Genomic DNA, 16,135 nt, shown 5'->3' with positions numbered 1-16,135 from the left:
CAAACTTTTATTGAGAGCAAGTCAAACACAGTTCTTTATTTAAACTGTTAATAGGTAGATAGATAGAGTCTGATATATTCTGTCTTCAAAGGTAGCATTATATGAAGGTTAAGTTTTATATTGACAGAGAAATAGAGCTGTTATTACTTCCTGTTCACCCAGCATGTAAGGAAAATAAAAAGTCATGTAAGAAATACCAGCATTCTCACAATAAGTCAATTCTCCCTCCTACCAGGTACCAGAGTCCTTCTTCCATTCCTGAACCTTGAAGCACAAAAGCAGTAAACCTTCATGTGTGGCTACCAATCTGTGTTCTTAATGTGTCCCATATGCTTTTCAAATATGTTAAGTATCCCCCCATGAGATTTGAACCAGACCCTTGTCTTTCTTAGGCTACAAGAATCAAACAGCCACCCATCACCATTATGTACTTACAGTCACTAAGCTCTGTGGCCTTAGTGTAAGATGGCGGAATAGGGCAATGGGCACGAATGCCAAATAATAGTTTCAGTGCTCTTCTGCAACTACATTGCCTCATTCATGAGCATTAAGCATTTACTCATTGAACATACCCTGAAATAGTCTTGTTGATAAAATCTTTCATAGTTGGTTAATCATCTGGTAAGAGCACAAAACTAAAAGGACCAGGGTTACTATATTTTGGAGTCCAATTAGAGCTAGTTGCTTGGCCACATCAAATGACCACAGACCTCCCACCTCACTCAAGTTCCGCAGGAATTGGCTGCCTCTGCTGGAATAATTCAAAATACAGGCTCTGTTGATGGTAGGTTAAGAATATGGTCCTGTTCCATGATGGATAACACAATACTGTGCTTTGAAATTAAGTAGAAAATAGTAGGGTTCACCAGTAATCCAAAAAGAAAATAGCTTGTCCAAGTGAAAAGATTTAGAGGCTCTAAGTAAACAGGTAATTGTCCTAGTGCATCAATCTTCTACTGAAATTTGTCAATAAAAAACTGATTTCCCTGTCTTTATTCTGAAAACTTGCATTGTCGAGAGTGAAATGTATAGATTCTATAGATTAAGCATGACAGACTTTTATATGGTCAGGTTGTGAAGTATCTGTTTGAAAGAATAAAAGGAAAAAATTCAAAATTGAGTCTCATAAACACTAATAGTATATGATACCATGGAAACAATGATAATAAAGAATTAAAGAAAGTGCCTTTAGAATGTGTGGGATTTGTTACACAGAAATAAGCAAAAATCTGAGAAGGGCTAACCCAGGGTTTTTCACAAAATGAAAAATAAATAAACAAAGGGTTGAATAGTACAATGAAGACTGTATTACATTCAGACAATAAGGAATTGTCTTTTTATTTCTAGGGCCAAAAGAAATGTCTTTATCTGTGGTGACAGAAAGCTCAGGATAATATATATAGAAGCATGAAATGAAAAATTATGGAACTATCTAAGAATATAAATATAGACTCTCCCTTTTCATAAATATTCAATACATTATTTGACACATTGGTTTGAGTGAAGCTTCACAAGCACAATTTTAAGCATCCTGATTTGGGCTGAGGTCCAGTAAATTATATATTCCCAACAACCATCAGAGCTTTCTCACTAAAAATACATGCTCACACTCTACTTTGAAAAGATTCTAAGATAATTATTTCCATTTTCATAGTAACTAGTACAGTTATGACTAGAGTTGTCTCAGGTTTCTAAGGAAAGAAAATTATTCTGAGATACTCTTAATAGGAGAAAGTGTAGTAATAGAGAGGGGTATTTTCTTAAAATTGTGCTAAAGCTGTCATTTTCATGTTTAATGACATTAACTGTGCTAGACGAGATTTTATTTTCAGTCTCAGAAATAATCTATCTGATATAACTCTAGTCAATTGCCCACCAATCTTCCAGCCCCTCCCTGTGGCAATCTCACAATGGCTTTAATTCATCTTGAGAACATAAAGCCAACATTTAGTAAACAGAATTTTCCTGACTGACAATTGCTCAGCCCCTCTAGTGAGAAAATTCAGTGAATGGTAACACCTAGGAAGGCAGCCTATACAGAATTTCACTCCGTACATGCCAAGAAAAACAACTTAAAATCTGAAGATAATAGGAAAGGCAAAGTATTTTGGGAAGTTTATTGCCAGAGTCTATAAAACCACGTTTTAAAGAAAGAGAGATTTGATACCAGACTTTCTATCACCCTCAGGAAGAAAGACACCAAAAGAAATACATTTCATTTCAAATAGTCCTCTTTCATTTGATGACTACATTTCCCAGCATTGCTACTTTTAAAGTCAAACTGTTTAGTGCTTAGCACACAGGCTATATTAGTGAGGATTTAAAAAGCAAATATCCAAGAATGAATCTAAAGCTTTTTGATTTGAGGTTACCAGACTGAGTTTTGCCTAGGGTTATTTCCACATTATTCTGCAGTGAAACAGAGATTAAGCTTCCACTTCTTTATAGGGGATGACTCAAGGCATACAAAGATGCATCTCAGGAGAAGAGAATTAGCTTTTGCTTTAGTGGGCATGAGAACTTCTCAGTTCCAGTTAGTTTATAAATGCATCATAGACTCGAATTCATCAATTCTTTGCTTGGTGTTCCCCTTTCTGATTTTCCGATAGGATATTGTATTGTATCTTGAATAAGCATTTCTGGAAATATCACCCTTCTTTCCGAAGGCTGGCTGCTCATCAGGTGTGACAGGTTGGGAACTGGGGCTGCTCAGTGGGGAGTCCTCACTTGCATCGCCTTCCTCTTTTAACTGAGAACCTTCTTCATTTTTTTTCTTAAGTTCTATCACTCGAACTTCATCTTCATCATCTTTGCAATCATCATCATCACCATTATTAATTTCTTCATCCCAAACCTCTTGCTCCTCATCATGCTTAGAATGTAACACATCAGCTTGGCTTGGTTTCCGAAATCCTAGCCATTCAATTTCCATTGCCTGATGTTGAGTTTTGTTCTTCAGATCCTCATCTTCTCTCTCTCCTAAAGGTTGTTCAGCAATCCTTTCCTTTCGTCTACTTGGTTCTTGGTAACTGCTGCTCAAAGGAGTCTTCTCCCACTGACGTCCTGTAGCAAAATCAATTGGCAATTGATATGTGTAGAGATTTCAAAATACCACAGATTCTCCAGATTATATTTCTGGACAATCGTTTTCCACCAAACATTTTATGGGATATTGTTTTATGGGTTATTAATATGTTTTATACAATAAAACAGGCTACACCATCAAATTAGCTTGGAAGACACTGCATTAAGCACAATGAAGTAAGCCTCTTCAGAATTTATCCAAGCCTTTAAAATACTAATGGATATTAGCATCCAGCAACCCAACCTCATTTGACTATGGAACATTTTTGGTGTGGACTACTGTATCTAGTGATACTGGTATTCCCTGAGACACACTTTTAAAAATCCTGTCTAGCCTATCACGAGTGGATATGTGAATATATTAAAAAATATTTGGACCTAGCTCCTACACACACACACACACACACACACACACACACACACACACACACTCCTCAAGGAAAGTCAGAAAAAAGGCTTTCTTCCAACAGTAAAAATAATGAAATAATGACTGCCAGTGACTGGTCACACTCAGAGTAGCAAATTCAGTGTTTACCACCATGCTTCTCAGAGTTCTCAAGTCCTAAAGTTCCAGCTATGGAGGAGGAGTACAGATGGCCAAGAGTCATGTGCTGGGCTAATGGACGCATCAAGTCCACGAAAGGACACACGCTAGAGCCTAAGATCTGCTACTGATTTCTAGTGAGTCAAGATTTAAAAATCATGTTGAGGTCGTATCTACAGAGTGTTAGGTTAGCCTATTATTTTCGACATGTCCTTAACCGACAACTAATTAACTTAAGTTGTTTGGTACCATGCAGTGACTTTTAAGAGGCTCATTTAATTCATTGCAAATTTCACTTTTCAAACACATCCTATCAGCATATCCTCAATAATATTTATTGAGCATGAAAAAAATGAATTAATAATAGGAGAGTAGAGGTTGTTCTCAGAGCTTTCAGCCCTGAAGGACTTCTGTGGGAAGCTTCAACCTGCAGTGCACATGACTCAGGGTTGCGTTCACTATTCCCTTTCAACACCATAACAGTCTTTATATAAAGCGAGAGGCACTGTTCCTCTTTGCCCTTCTCCTCCACAATTTCCTATTTTCACTGAAAGATGTTGACAAGTCCATTTCCATCAGAGATTTTTCATTCTCTTTTCGTTTTGTTTTCCCAACTATAGGAATCAGATTGTAAACTTACACAAAGAGATAGAAGTGGAGGTGGTTCATCTCTCCTCATTAGCTGTGCACAACTCCTATCAGGCCACTGGCATCCAGTCAGTGTTTTTTACATCATAAATAAATATGTATTCGAATGTTTGCTATAATTTTAAGCTTTGTTTTGTTTTCTTCTTTTCCATAAGAACCAAAGAAACTGATCTTTTTACTCATATTCGTGACTTGGGCATGGAGTTGTCATGCATGAAATTACTTCTTGACTTTAAATTATAATTCTAAGTATTTTTAACATCTTCCTATTTCTCAACTCAGGAGTATTCTCTTTGGGGACTTTATAGCTGTTTGCCATTGTGAAAATAAAAAACACCATAATGTGTCCTTCTAACCCTACAGGAGGAACATGTTCCACCAAACACAAAAGGATTCATGCAGGGAAAAACTCACCCTGAGATCATCCACTTTAAAAATCCAGACTGCTTTTATTCTTTATTTGAAGGAAATGAAAGATCATAGAAAACTATTGTCTCCAGTGACTTTCTGATCACAAATTTGAAAGGGGCTCTAGTTGAAAGGTTGAGATCCCTGCCTCTCAGAATTCGCTTGCTCATTGGCAGTAGAAGGGTTAGGGTGAGAGGTTATTTAGTCCATTTCATGCGGTTTAGGTCTTATAAATTATCTGTGATAATGTAAGAGCTTGACAGTGACTGTTGCTTACTACATTCTTCTTTGAGTGACTACACAGTGGACCACCGTATGTAGTCAGCAGTCTGAGAGGTGTCCAGGCAAAGGGGACAAACCCAGGAAACTGCCAACAACCTTATCCTCCTAGGCATCTACTATTTTGTGTGATGTTCTAATATTTCAACCAATAATCTCTTCAATGTTTTACTTGTTAAGGTCGTAACTAAGCTAAATCACTTAGGTCTACCAAGCTGACTTCAATTTTGAGATAAGATGTGTATGGCTGCAAGAGAGGATATGAATGATTAACTGGTAGATTTTTATCTTCCACTTTATTTTGAAATTGTTTGAATGTAGGTGTCTCCTTAGAAGTCTAAAAGATTTTGTGTCTCTTAGACTCTTGAGTTTATTTGAAAAATAATACAGTCATTTAAAAATCAATGTTCTTTTTCTTCTCCCATTTTTCTGAAAGAACACAAGTAAAATTAACTTCATCACCTGGAAGATTTCTTTGACAAGAATTAGGTAACCATTTTGTGCTTACAGCAGAGGCCTAGAATTTTCCTATAGATAAATAAATTCATAAGATTATTTTAAACAGTATGCCAATGGTAAACTTTTAAGATAAACCCGTTTTCGAAATGTTTACATCTTGCAAGGCGCCTGACATAGATTTGAAGACACTTAATCAAAAGGAAAGGTTTATTTAGTAGACTGACTTATTAAGACGCAGATATCATATCATCAGGTCAAAGTGTGCCAATCAGTTTTACCGATCCATGCAGTCTCAGTCTTGAAGAGTGTGTAATGCTTTCCCAGGTGGAACCCACAGATAAATCCAGACTCCCTTATCTGCCTATAGCAGCTTTGAGTTTTTGAAAGCATTACCTGGATTGCTTTTTCAATACCACACTCACGTAACATCCCATGCAAAAACTGTCTTCCACCTTCCATCAAACAATTTCTGTGTACAAAATGGAAGTTCCTCTTACCTTCTCTGAATGTCATTTCGTCAACACTCGTTTCTTGGAGAGAAAGATCTGTGATAGCCTTATGAGCAATATAGAGATTCTCTTCTGGTTTTTCTGGGAAGAAAACCCCCCACAAGATTAATATTTTAACATTTAAGTAGTCTAAGATAAATAAATTACCAATGAAGACTCTAACAAGGTCGAGGTCTTTGATTTTTGTGGTCACCAAAAATAACTATTTCATTCTTCCAACTCATTTCTTCACTGATTCCTTTTATGTATAAGCATAACGGTAACCTCTCCTTTAATGTCTATGTAAGTTTATAGTACCACGAATTCAGACACTTCCAGGTAGATTTAGAAAGAAAAGTTGAATTTATGAATTTCTTCTGACTGAATAATAATGGTGCTGTCCATATAATAATAAATAACAGTAGTTAACATTTAACCAACAGGAATTTTCACAACAACTGTACAAATATCAGAACTATTATTCTGCCTTCTTCTAATGAGAAAACCAAGGCTTCGGGAAGCCAAGAAAGTTGTCTAGGGTCACAGAGCTATCAAATAAATGAGCCTGGATTTGACCCAGGGCAGAGGTTTAGTCCTTATACTCTGCAGCCCCTGTAGGATAAGGGACTGCATTTGGGCAGGGGCAAGAGTGGGAGGATGTGCAGCTTATTCCTGTCATAACAGTTCACCCAAAGATTCCTGAGTGAGTTTACAAATCAAATCAAGCAAATTATAGAAGAGGAAAATGCTTTACCTTTTAGAATCTTCTCATCCATGGACGAGTGGAGCAGTATGTTCTCTTGTAATTTTTCACTTTTCTCCTGACTTCCTTTCATGGGTTCATCTTCAAGACTAGATTCTACCCTGCAGTATGGTGGGGTGCCATCCATATCACTGGCTTTTTCCGTGATTTTAGTGATTTTTTGTTGACCGTTTTCAGGGGGTGTATCCCCATTACACTCAACCTGACTGAATGTCACTGGAACGTCTGTCATGATGTACAGTTGAGTCCGACTTGGAGAGAGCTTTGGGGAAGATCCTTGAGAAGTTCTCTTGCCTTCAAATCCAGCTCTTACTCTAAGGACACAAATGATTCCCTTTAGTGCATAATAACAAGCTTCTTTTCCTGAAGGTGTGCAGATAGAGCATAGCACAAAAGTAATAGAATTTGTCAGATTTGCCACCAACCCATGAGCGAGAATCTGGCCAATCACCACCTTCTTTGTTGCTCAGCAGTCCCACTTGCAGAATTAATGGCAGCCTTTTGATTTACATAAACAAACAATCCGAGGCAATCAGCCTTTTGTGTTGGCATGTACAGGGGGACTTTCAGCTTGTCAGTCCCCCTCTGGGAACAGAGATTTTTGTCCCTTTTCATAATGGCCCTTTGTCATTTTCCTTGTAACAGGAGCCACAATTGTTCCACAGCTTTAATCCAGAGAGAATGACCACCTTGAGGCATATTAGTTCTGTGTAACCAGCTTAACATTTCCAAACAGATTTTGTTCAAGTACAACCTCAGCTATTTTGTAAAGGACAATGGCCTCTTTTCTTATTTATTAAAGAATAAAAACAGCTTATCAAAAACCTGTAAACAGGACAACTTTATTGTAAGTGGTCTGGCAGCGGATTCCACGGTATGCTTTCGGGAGCCCAGAGAAGTAGATCTAAGAAAATACAAGCATAAATTCTGCCGTCTTGCTAATACCAAACGTTTTACATTTCAGTGATGTATTTGGTCTATAGCTTCTTATCCTCTAGTTTATTCATGTCTATTGTAGCTCAACCCATCCTGTAAAACCCTAGTATAATTGCCTCCATGAAATCTTCCCTTCCCTCAATCAGAATTATTTTCAATATTCCCTACTGCTGTTTCATGGTGCTGGTAAAATTATAAGGCACCCACACTGTCTGCCTTTGGGGGAAACAGGTGATTATATAAAACATCTGCCACCTACCGTTCCTTCCTTCTTAAAGTAAGACATTAATTCTTTTCTTTGTTGAATCTCATCTAGTGCAAAATGATTCCAGAGCCTTTGCCCATGTTGCTCCCTCAGCTTGGAACGCCCTTCTCTTCCTCAAGGCCAAACCCCTGGCCTAACCAGCTCCTCTGAAATACCATTTCTTTAAAGACACTTTCCCTGACCCACAGGATTAGGATGGGACTCCTGTTACACATTATCTTTCTCCTTCAGAGTGCTCTTCACAGTTGTGATTAAATAAGTAATTGCACAGTTATCTGCATAATGTCTCTCACCAACTAGAATCTAAGCCTTATCTGGGCAGAGACCATGGTTAACTTACTTATGTGTGTCCCCAGCATGTAGCATCTGCCTTGAAATAAGTAGGTACTGAATAGAGAAAAAAAAATTACTGTTGAATAAATGAATGAATGTTACTCCCTAGAGAATACATTTAAGATCTTTTCTAAAGGGAAGAAGAATAAGGTTTGAGAGTAATTGCACATTTATCATCTTTAAACCTGTGTCTAGGGCTGAATGCATTAGGGTCTATATCAGGGACGACAAATACAAGGCACTCTGGTCTCATCCCCTTTCCCCACATACTTGGAGGATATCTCTATGATCCTAGAATTCTCTCCCTTGTCATCACTAACTCTTCTCTACCCAACACACTGATTATTTGTTTGTTTGTTTCTGCACAGGAGGAAAATTAACTTTCCCTCTACCTTCTTCTGAGTTCTTGTCTGAGATCCCTGTAATAAAAGATAGATTAACAAGAGAAAAGGGAACAGACGTTTATTAATATGTTGTTAAAAGGTAAATTGAGGTATATTAAAAATTTTAAGAGTTTTTTTTGAGCAAAAATCAATTCTAACTGGGTAATGTTAAAACAGAAGTGGCTAGGAGCACTGTATGGGACAGGAAATGGGGAGACTTTTATAGAGAAAAGGCAGAAGCAAAGTAAGGAAATTATTGATTGACTACAGCTTAAAACCTAGCTGGCTGTTTATGACTGGTTGTCCTTAGCATTTTGATCTAGGAAGCGTGAGGAATATATAGGCTTTTATTTTGGTTTGCTTATGTAGGCCACCAGGCACTAGAGCCACATTAGTCCAATGGCCTCCTTGTCTAATTAATTTAACAAATATGCCTCATGTATACATGGGAGAGACCCAGGGAAACCTAGTAATTCCCTAGGATGGCCTATGCCACTCCCATAAATATCATCTCCAGCTAAAGACAAAAGAGAAAGGTGTGTGCTGGGGGTGGAACAGAGGAGGCCAGTTAGAGGTTTCCAGGAAAACCACAGTCAACAAGGGTATGGTATGTTATGCAGATTTACGTGGCTGCCTTCTCCATTGACAAGATTCTGTTATGTTTTAGAGTTATCCTTCTTTTCCTGGTACCGAGAGGGAGACACCCTTACAAAGGGAGATCTCCTTTATAAGTGCCAATTTCCCTTACAAAAGATAACTTTCTATTTTCTGAGCTTCTCCAGTGTCTGCAGTTTCTCAAAAAAAATTAGCTCAAAATAATCCTTATGCCAAAGAGACATATTTTGGAGTGGCATATCCTAATGCTCTTCTTTTGTTTGTTTTTATTTTTTTTAACAAACTTTCATATAGGATTTATTATATGTTAGGCACTGTTCAAATGCTTCACAAATAGTAACACATTTGATCTTCAAAACAGCAGTGTAAGGAAGGTGCTATTATTAGCCTCATTTTGCAGAATAGAAAAATTAAACACAGAGAGATTAAGAAACTTGCTGAAGGTCACACAGCTGGTAAACCTACTGTTGAGAGTTTGCAGCTTAGATGAAGCCAAGAGCCATCTGGTCGGGGTGCTAGTGTTTCCTTGGGCCAGAGAACCCACTGGGCTCCAGCCTGATGAATTAACCGCCTCGGCAGCAGAAGTAGCTCTAGCCAGGAAAGGGCAACAGAAGGCCTGAGGTGTCATCAAGGCCTTCCCAAGACAGACACCCCAGCTGCTGAGGACAGGGTTGGGAGGGTCAGGGAGTTTCCTTCCCATCAGAAATAACAGAGCTATTCTCTTAATTCAAAAATCAGAACCTGGAGCTTCAGGGCCAGGTCGATCCACCCCCACTAGCTTAGAGGTAGAACAGCCCAGGATCTAGGGCAAGAAGAAAATATAGGGGGAATCAGATGGGAGGATGCAGAGACTAACACCAAAGCTAGGAAAGTATGGGGACATACTAGATTGTGAGATGCAGAAGGGCAGGAAATAGTACTAATTCAACCGAATGCCCAGCAATAAACATAAAAATGTAGAAGCGCTCACATTAGCTTTGAAATCCTGTCTCCAACATCTGTCAGTTCCCTCGAGACTGCCAAGTACTTCAGGGACACAGCAAAGTTTTGTTTCTCTCTCATACTCTTAGATTGCTATGACCATATAGCAACTTGCAACTTGTACCTATAGCTTAGTTTTTATGGGGATTAAAATTTGGGGGTGGGAGGAGGATCATCTTTTTTCTAATGCCTTGCTTTGACATTTTTGGGGGGCATTAGAATTATTTCAGATTTAGAAACATAGAAAAGTGATCCAGGCTTCTATCAGCCTCGGCTAACCAGTGTGTTCACTTCTATAAAAAGCCAGGTAAAATGTTTTGTAACGTGTATAAGTTTTCCTATAAGTAGATGGCAACACAAAAACCATTTAGCTCCAAAATGAGTCTAACAACCAAATAAAACACAGGGTATTTTATCTATTAAAAGGTATGTTGTCACCCATTGACTGTAACAACCTACGATTTGTAAAGTGTGTTTGAATTTGCATTAAGGATCCTCATTTCAAAATACCATTGCATATGGGCTTCCCTGGTGGCTCAGTGGTTGAGAGTCCGCCTGCCAATGCAGGGGACACGGGTTTGTGCCCCGGTCCAGGAAGATCCCACATGCCGCAGAGCGGCTGGGTCCATGAGCCATGGCCGCTGAGCCTGCGGGTCCAGAGCCTGCACTCCGCAACGGGAGAGGCCACAACAGAGAGAGGCCCACGTACCGCAGAAAAAAAAAAAAAAAAACCATTGCATAATTTTCACTGCATGAAATATGACTTTTTTAAAAGAGAATTTACTGGAGTATTTATGTTTTTTCCCTAGTTATTATTCTAAATGGTAAAGGATATTATATAAATATAACCATTCTGAAATCTATAACAAAATATGATAATGAAAGAATTTTCACATGGGAACTTAAAAAGTATCAAAATTACATTATGCAGATACCCACATTTCACTTGTCAAATGCCAAATGATGAATCTTAAGGCTATATTAGGTCCAGCTAAGGAGCCAGGATAACCTGATTTGGTTCACTTAAGGGACTAACATTCCAAATTGACGGGACAGCCCAGCTAAAGTGAACTGTTACAGAAATACAAAATATTATAACATCATAAAATCAATCAGTAATCATATATCTCACTTCGAAAAACAATAATTGCCTACCACCTTGCATAAATTAGATTAAGTTGATTATCTTATGCCATCTTCGTACCTTGTGTTTATATTTAAGCCTAGCTTGAAGCAATAGCTATCATTTGGGCAATATAAGGTCTTGAAGCAAAGGATGGTGTCTTCCAGGCAGCCAGTAGTGAAGTCTGTGGGTAACAGTTGAGGTTTAAGAATTTAATGTAACAAAATTTAAAAATTCAACTGTTTTTTACTAAAAGCATGCTTTCCAGTCTTGGAGATGGGATCGGTTGGAAGGGGATAGTTAGTTATCTCTCTAAAGACAAAGTCTTTCTTATACCCCAGGAAAGATACATGTCTTTGCAGCCCTAGAATCTGGGGCCTAGCTTCTCAGTGAGTTACTGTTTACCATATTTTTAAAAGTACTGGAAGAAACAGGCTAGGAATTTGGTAAGGATTAGAAGAGAGTGTAGCCCTGAACAAGAAGCCACAACGTAAATCCCTGTGGCCAAGGCAGGCAGGTGGGAGTGAGAGCACGAACCAAGAATTAAGAGGCCCCCCCCTCAAATAAAGGGCTAATGAGCATTATCATCAGCGACCCCTATAATGATCAAGAGGTTGGACTCGGTCATCAGATGACCTGGCATGAAATCTTGCTCTGCTGTTCGTTTTTTTGTTGTTTTTTTTTTGCGGTACGCGGGCCTCTCACTGTTGTGGCCTCTCCCGTTGTGGAGCACAGGCTCCGGACACACAGGCCCAGCGGCCATGGCTCACGGGCCCAGCCGCTCCACGGCATGTGGGATCTTCCTGGACCGGGGCACGAACCCATGTCCCCTGCATCGGCAGGCGGACTCTCAACCACTGCACTACCAGGGAAGCCCTTGCTCTGCTGTTTTGTGACCCTGAGCCAGTGTACAAATCAGGCATGTTTGGGTCGCAGATTACAGAAACTCAATTCAAAAAATCTTAAACTCTGGATTTAATAGATCATTTCACTAGAAAGTCCAGAATTGGCTTTGCACTTGTTTGGATCCTAGGATTTAAACAGTGTCACAGGTAACCTTTCTCTCTTTCTTCCAAGGAAGGTGACGATTAGGAGGTATTTGGGTGAAACTTTTTTCTAGGTCCCATAAGATTTCCAGCTGAGTGTGATAGGCCGGAAGATGACCACCCCGCAAAGGTGTCCAAGCCCCTAATTCCCATACCCTGTGAATCATTACCTTACAGGGTAAATGGGACTTTGCAGACATGATTAAATTAAGGATTTTGAGATAAGGAGATTATCCTGGATTATCAGATTGAATCCAATGTAATAATCACAAGGGCCCTGAAAAAAAAGAGGTAAGAAGGTGAAATGTGATGTCACAGGAGATGTCACAGGAAAGCAAGAGGTTGGAGTCATACAAGGAAGGGATCGTGAGGTAAGAAACATGAATCATTTCTAAAAGCTGAAAAGGGCAAGGAAATGGAATACAAAGACTCTGAACGGAGTACAACCCTGCCAGCACCTTGATTTTAGACTTCCAACATCCAGAACTGAAAGAGAATAAATTAGTGCTGCTTTAAGCTATTAAATGTGTGACTATTTGTTGCAGCAGTAATAAGAAACTAATACACTGAGTTTCTTGTTTCTCTGCTTTCATTTTCATTGACTGCCTTGGGGCAGAAAATTCAGCTTTTCCAACTATTTGTGGGATATATATTTTTGAATCTTAATCATCTTGGATTGCTTCCTACTGGCCAAGAAGACCTCTCATACTCTCATAATAAGGTTGTATTTTCTTCTCACTCATCTGTCCATCAGTACAGGTTTGACTTTATCTGTAGCAGTTTGCTAAAAACTATAAGAAAATTATAAACTCTCAAGCATCCTGATATTTTTCTATCAAGTCTTCTAAAATTCAATCTTTAGTAGGAAATGGTCCTAATCAAGATTTGAGGGGACAGTTTAGAGCAATGATGGTCAGTTTCACAATCAGGAATGAGAGAATTCTCATTTCTTCTCATCACTCCTAGTTATCCAATCCCACATTTTAAGGTCTATAATCTACCTTTCACTCTTGGTGTCCATTTCTTTGATATATAATGTTTCACTGGTTGAAAATGAAAGAGAGTCAATTCAAAACAAATTCCACAGAAAGGAGAATTATTCTGGCTTCCGGAAAGTTTCATTTCTCTCCCTCTCTCTCTTTCACACTCTCTCTCTCTCTCTCTCTCTCTCTCTCTCTTATTGTTCTACTTTGCTCTATACTGGCTTGTTTCTCAGGTAAATTCTCCCAAGGTCATAGCAAATACTTCTCTGGCAACCCTAAGTTTACATTATCAAGATAATTATTAATATGAAACAGGAGCATTTCTTTCCCATTAATTCCAGCCCAAGTCCCTGGGATGGTCTTCATTGGGCCACTTTGGGGCATGGGTTAACTCCCGAGCCAGTTGTTGTGACTTGGGGGATAGAATCCTCCAGTTGCCAGGCCTGGGACAGGTGTCCACTCCTGAGCAGAAAAATGGGCAAAGACAATGAGAGGGACTATAGGACAAACAAACAAACAAAAACCAGACATTAGCAGATGCCTACCTTTTGAAGAGATTCAGGTCTCCCATCAGTAAAAGATAGATTCTAATATAATATTCCTCCTAGAATTGTAAAAGTTGAATGTGTTAATCCAGGGAAACTGATTAGCACCGTGTGGCATAATAGATATTCATTCATACTTGTTTCTTTTTTGTTTATTGTTTTATCGTTACTTAGTTATGTTACTATTATTATGACTGCTAGCCATGTAGCTTTGGAAAAGTCACTTAACCTACCTGAGCCCATTCCTTCATATTAATAAGAATGGTAACACATCCCTTGTTGCGTAACAGTAAAAAGCACGTTAATATGTACAAGGTGCCAGGCACAAGGTTGGCACATAGGAGAGAACCATGAAGAGGAGATATTATTTTTATTGTTATCTGAGAGAGAAGGAACAGGACCACCCCTATCTTATCTACATATGCATAGATTTTTTTTTACAAACCAAACGCTGAAATTTGACTTCTGAGATAGGTATCATTAGATCACTGAAAGGCTCTTTTTCACTCAGTAGGAGGCAATGCGTGGGCTGCTCCCGAGACTGACACACATACATGGAATTTAGATCTAATGTAGCTTCAGTCCTATCCCTTCCTGTAGTCCCTGGGAAAACTTCAGTCATTGACACACTTTAGAATGATTTGTTGTAGAGGGTCATTGCAAACAATGGTGGCATCTGTTCCATCTAATAACACACACCTGGGTGAGTACCGTGGCTTCATCCTTCCTATCTTGAATTGGGATTAGTGTGTAAGCACCAGCCTGTGGCCACTACAAATACCCCAGTGCATTGGCTTGGTGGAAACTGATCCTAAAAATGTACAGAAACTGATCCTAAAAATGTATGAAATAACAGGTGACTATGAAAACCTTGAACCCTAGATCTCTCTTACACATCAATCCTTGCAGTAGAGAATGAATTATGTTTGAGACCCTTGCAGAGCAATCGCACAGGTAAGGAAGGGGAAGCCCCATGGAATGAAATCATTTCACTCTGTTGGCCATAATTTTAAGAGTATACTCTCCTAGATGCACGAAGGAGTGTCCCCGATGAGCTGGGCTTTTAGCCAGGCAATTATAATAATCCTGTCTTACTTACAGTGGGATTTTTCTTGATGCGCTTTAATGGAAAGAATGGTTTCTTTATTCACGGACACACCATATATGTTAGTTAATAAAAGGAATTTGTGCAGGTGTTTATAAAACCACAGAAAGAAAGTTTTTAACTGCATACACACTCTTTGGTAGTTTGAAAGCATTTTATCATCCTCCAGGGGAAGCAGAGCTATGAAAGTCATATCACTGCCAGCAGCAGCCCTCCTGAACTATTTTGAATGTCACTAGGAGTTTAAGGCAACATATTGTTTTTCAGAGGAGAAAGGCAACAAAATAATTAAACACCTTTTTCCTTCAGGAAAAAAAAAAGAAAAAACAAGTCATCTCTGCTTTTGTACAAAGGTGATATGATGTGACCATGAACAAATATAATCTCCTCAAAGATGCCTCTGGTAACTTAGCTCAGAAGACTGTTTCAGGGTAAGCAGGAAAAATTCACACACTCTCAATGAGTGAAATACATCTGCAGAGAGATTAGAATTTCTTGTAAATCCTTTGTGTTGAATCCAAATGAGGAACACTGGACAGCTGTGCAGATTCTTCTGACGTTTAGATGAGGAGAGCAATGATTTGAAAGCTCTATTTATTGATTAGCTTATTCACCCCCCTGCACCCCGAAACTTGAAGCCAAACAGGAAATGTACTTCAGAAACCATCTGGGGGCTTCCCTGGTGGCACAGTGGTTAAGAATCCGCCTGCCAATGCAGGCGACACGGGTTCGAGCCCTGTTCCAGGAAGATTGCACATGTCATGGAGCAACTAAGCCCATGCGCCATAACTACTGCAGCCTGAGCTCCTAGAGCCCACGAGCCACAACTACTGAGCCTGTGCTCTAGAGCCCGTGAGCCACAACTAATGAGCCCGTGTGCCACAACTACTGAAGCCCGTGTGCCTAGAGGCCGTGCTCCGCAACAAGAGAAGCCACCGCAATGAGAAGGCCACGCACCACAACGAAGAGTAGCCCCCGCTGGCCACAACTAGAGAAAGTCCACGGGCAGCAACAAAGACCAGACAACGAAGACCCAACACAGCCAAAAATAAATAAATGAATTAATTAATTAAAATAAAATAAAATAAAAAGAAGCCATCTGACTCAGAGAAATGTAGAAGAACAGCACACTCGCTCTGTGGGGTCT

General features: G+C 39.2%; 1 protein-coding gene across 1 annotated transcript; it reads right to left on the bottom strand.

Moving 5' to 3' along the window:
• On the bottom strand, positions 1–7,041 carry ERMN (ermin). Its single transcript, XM_060015699.2, has 3 exons — positions 6,665–7,041; positions 5,920–6,012; positions 1–3,063 (listed from the first exon to the last, which is right to left on the bottom strand). Exons 1-3 carry the CDS (start codon positions 6,903–6,905, stop codon positions 2,540–2,542), a joined length of 858 nt encoding a protein of 285 aa, XP_059871682.1. The 5' UTR covers positions 6,906–7,041; the 3' UTR covers positions 1–2,539.
• Between the last annotated feature and the right edge of the window lie 9,094 nt (positions 7,042–16,135).

The sequence above is a fragment of the Delphinus delphis genome, chromosome 7 (assembly GCF_949987515.2).
Source record: "Delphinus delphis chromosome 7, mDelDel1.2, whole genome shotgun sequence".
Lineage (NCBI taxonomy): Eukaryota > Metazoa > Chordata > Mammalia > Artiodactyla > Delphinidae > Delphinus > Delphinus delphis.
Note: the sequence above shows the minus strand (reverse complement) of the source record. Positions and strands in the feature narration are given on the sequence as shown.

Coding starts and splice junctions, on each gene's coding strand:
- ERMN (XM_060015699.2), bottom strand. CDS start 6,905: ATGACAGACGTTCCAGTGACATTCAGTCAGGTTGAGTGTAATGGGGAT. Junction 6,013..6,664: donor GGATGAGAAGATTCTAAAAG/GTAAAGCATTTT, acceptor TTTTCTTCCCAG/AAAAACCAGAAGAGAATCTC. Junction 3,064..5,919: donor CGAAATGACATTCAGAGAAG/GTAAGAGGAACT, acceptor ATTTTGCTACAG/GACGTCAGTGGGAGAAGACT.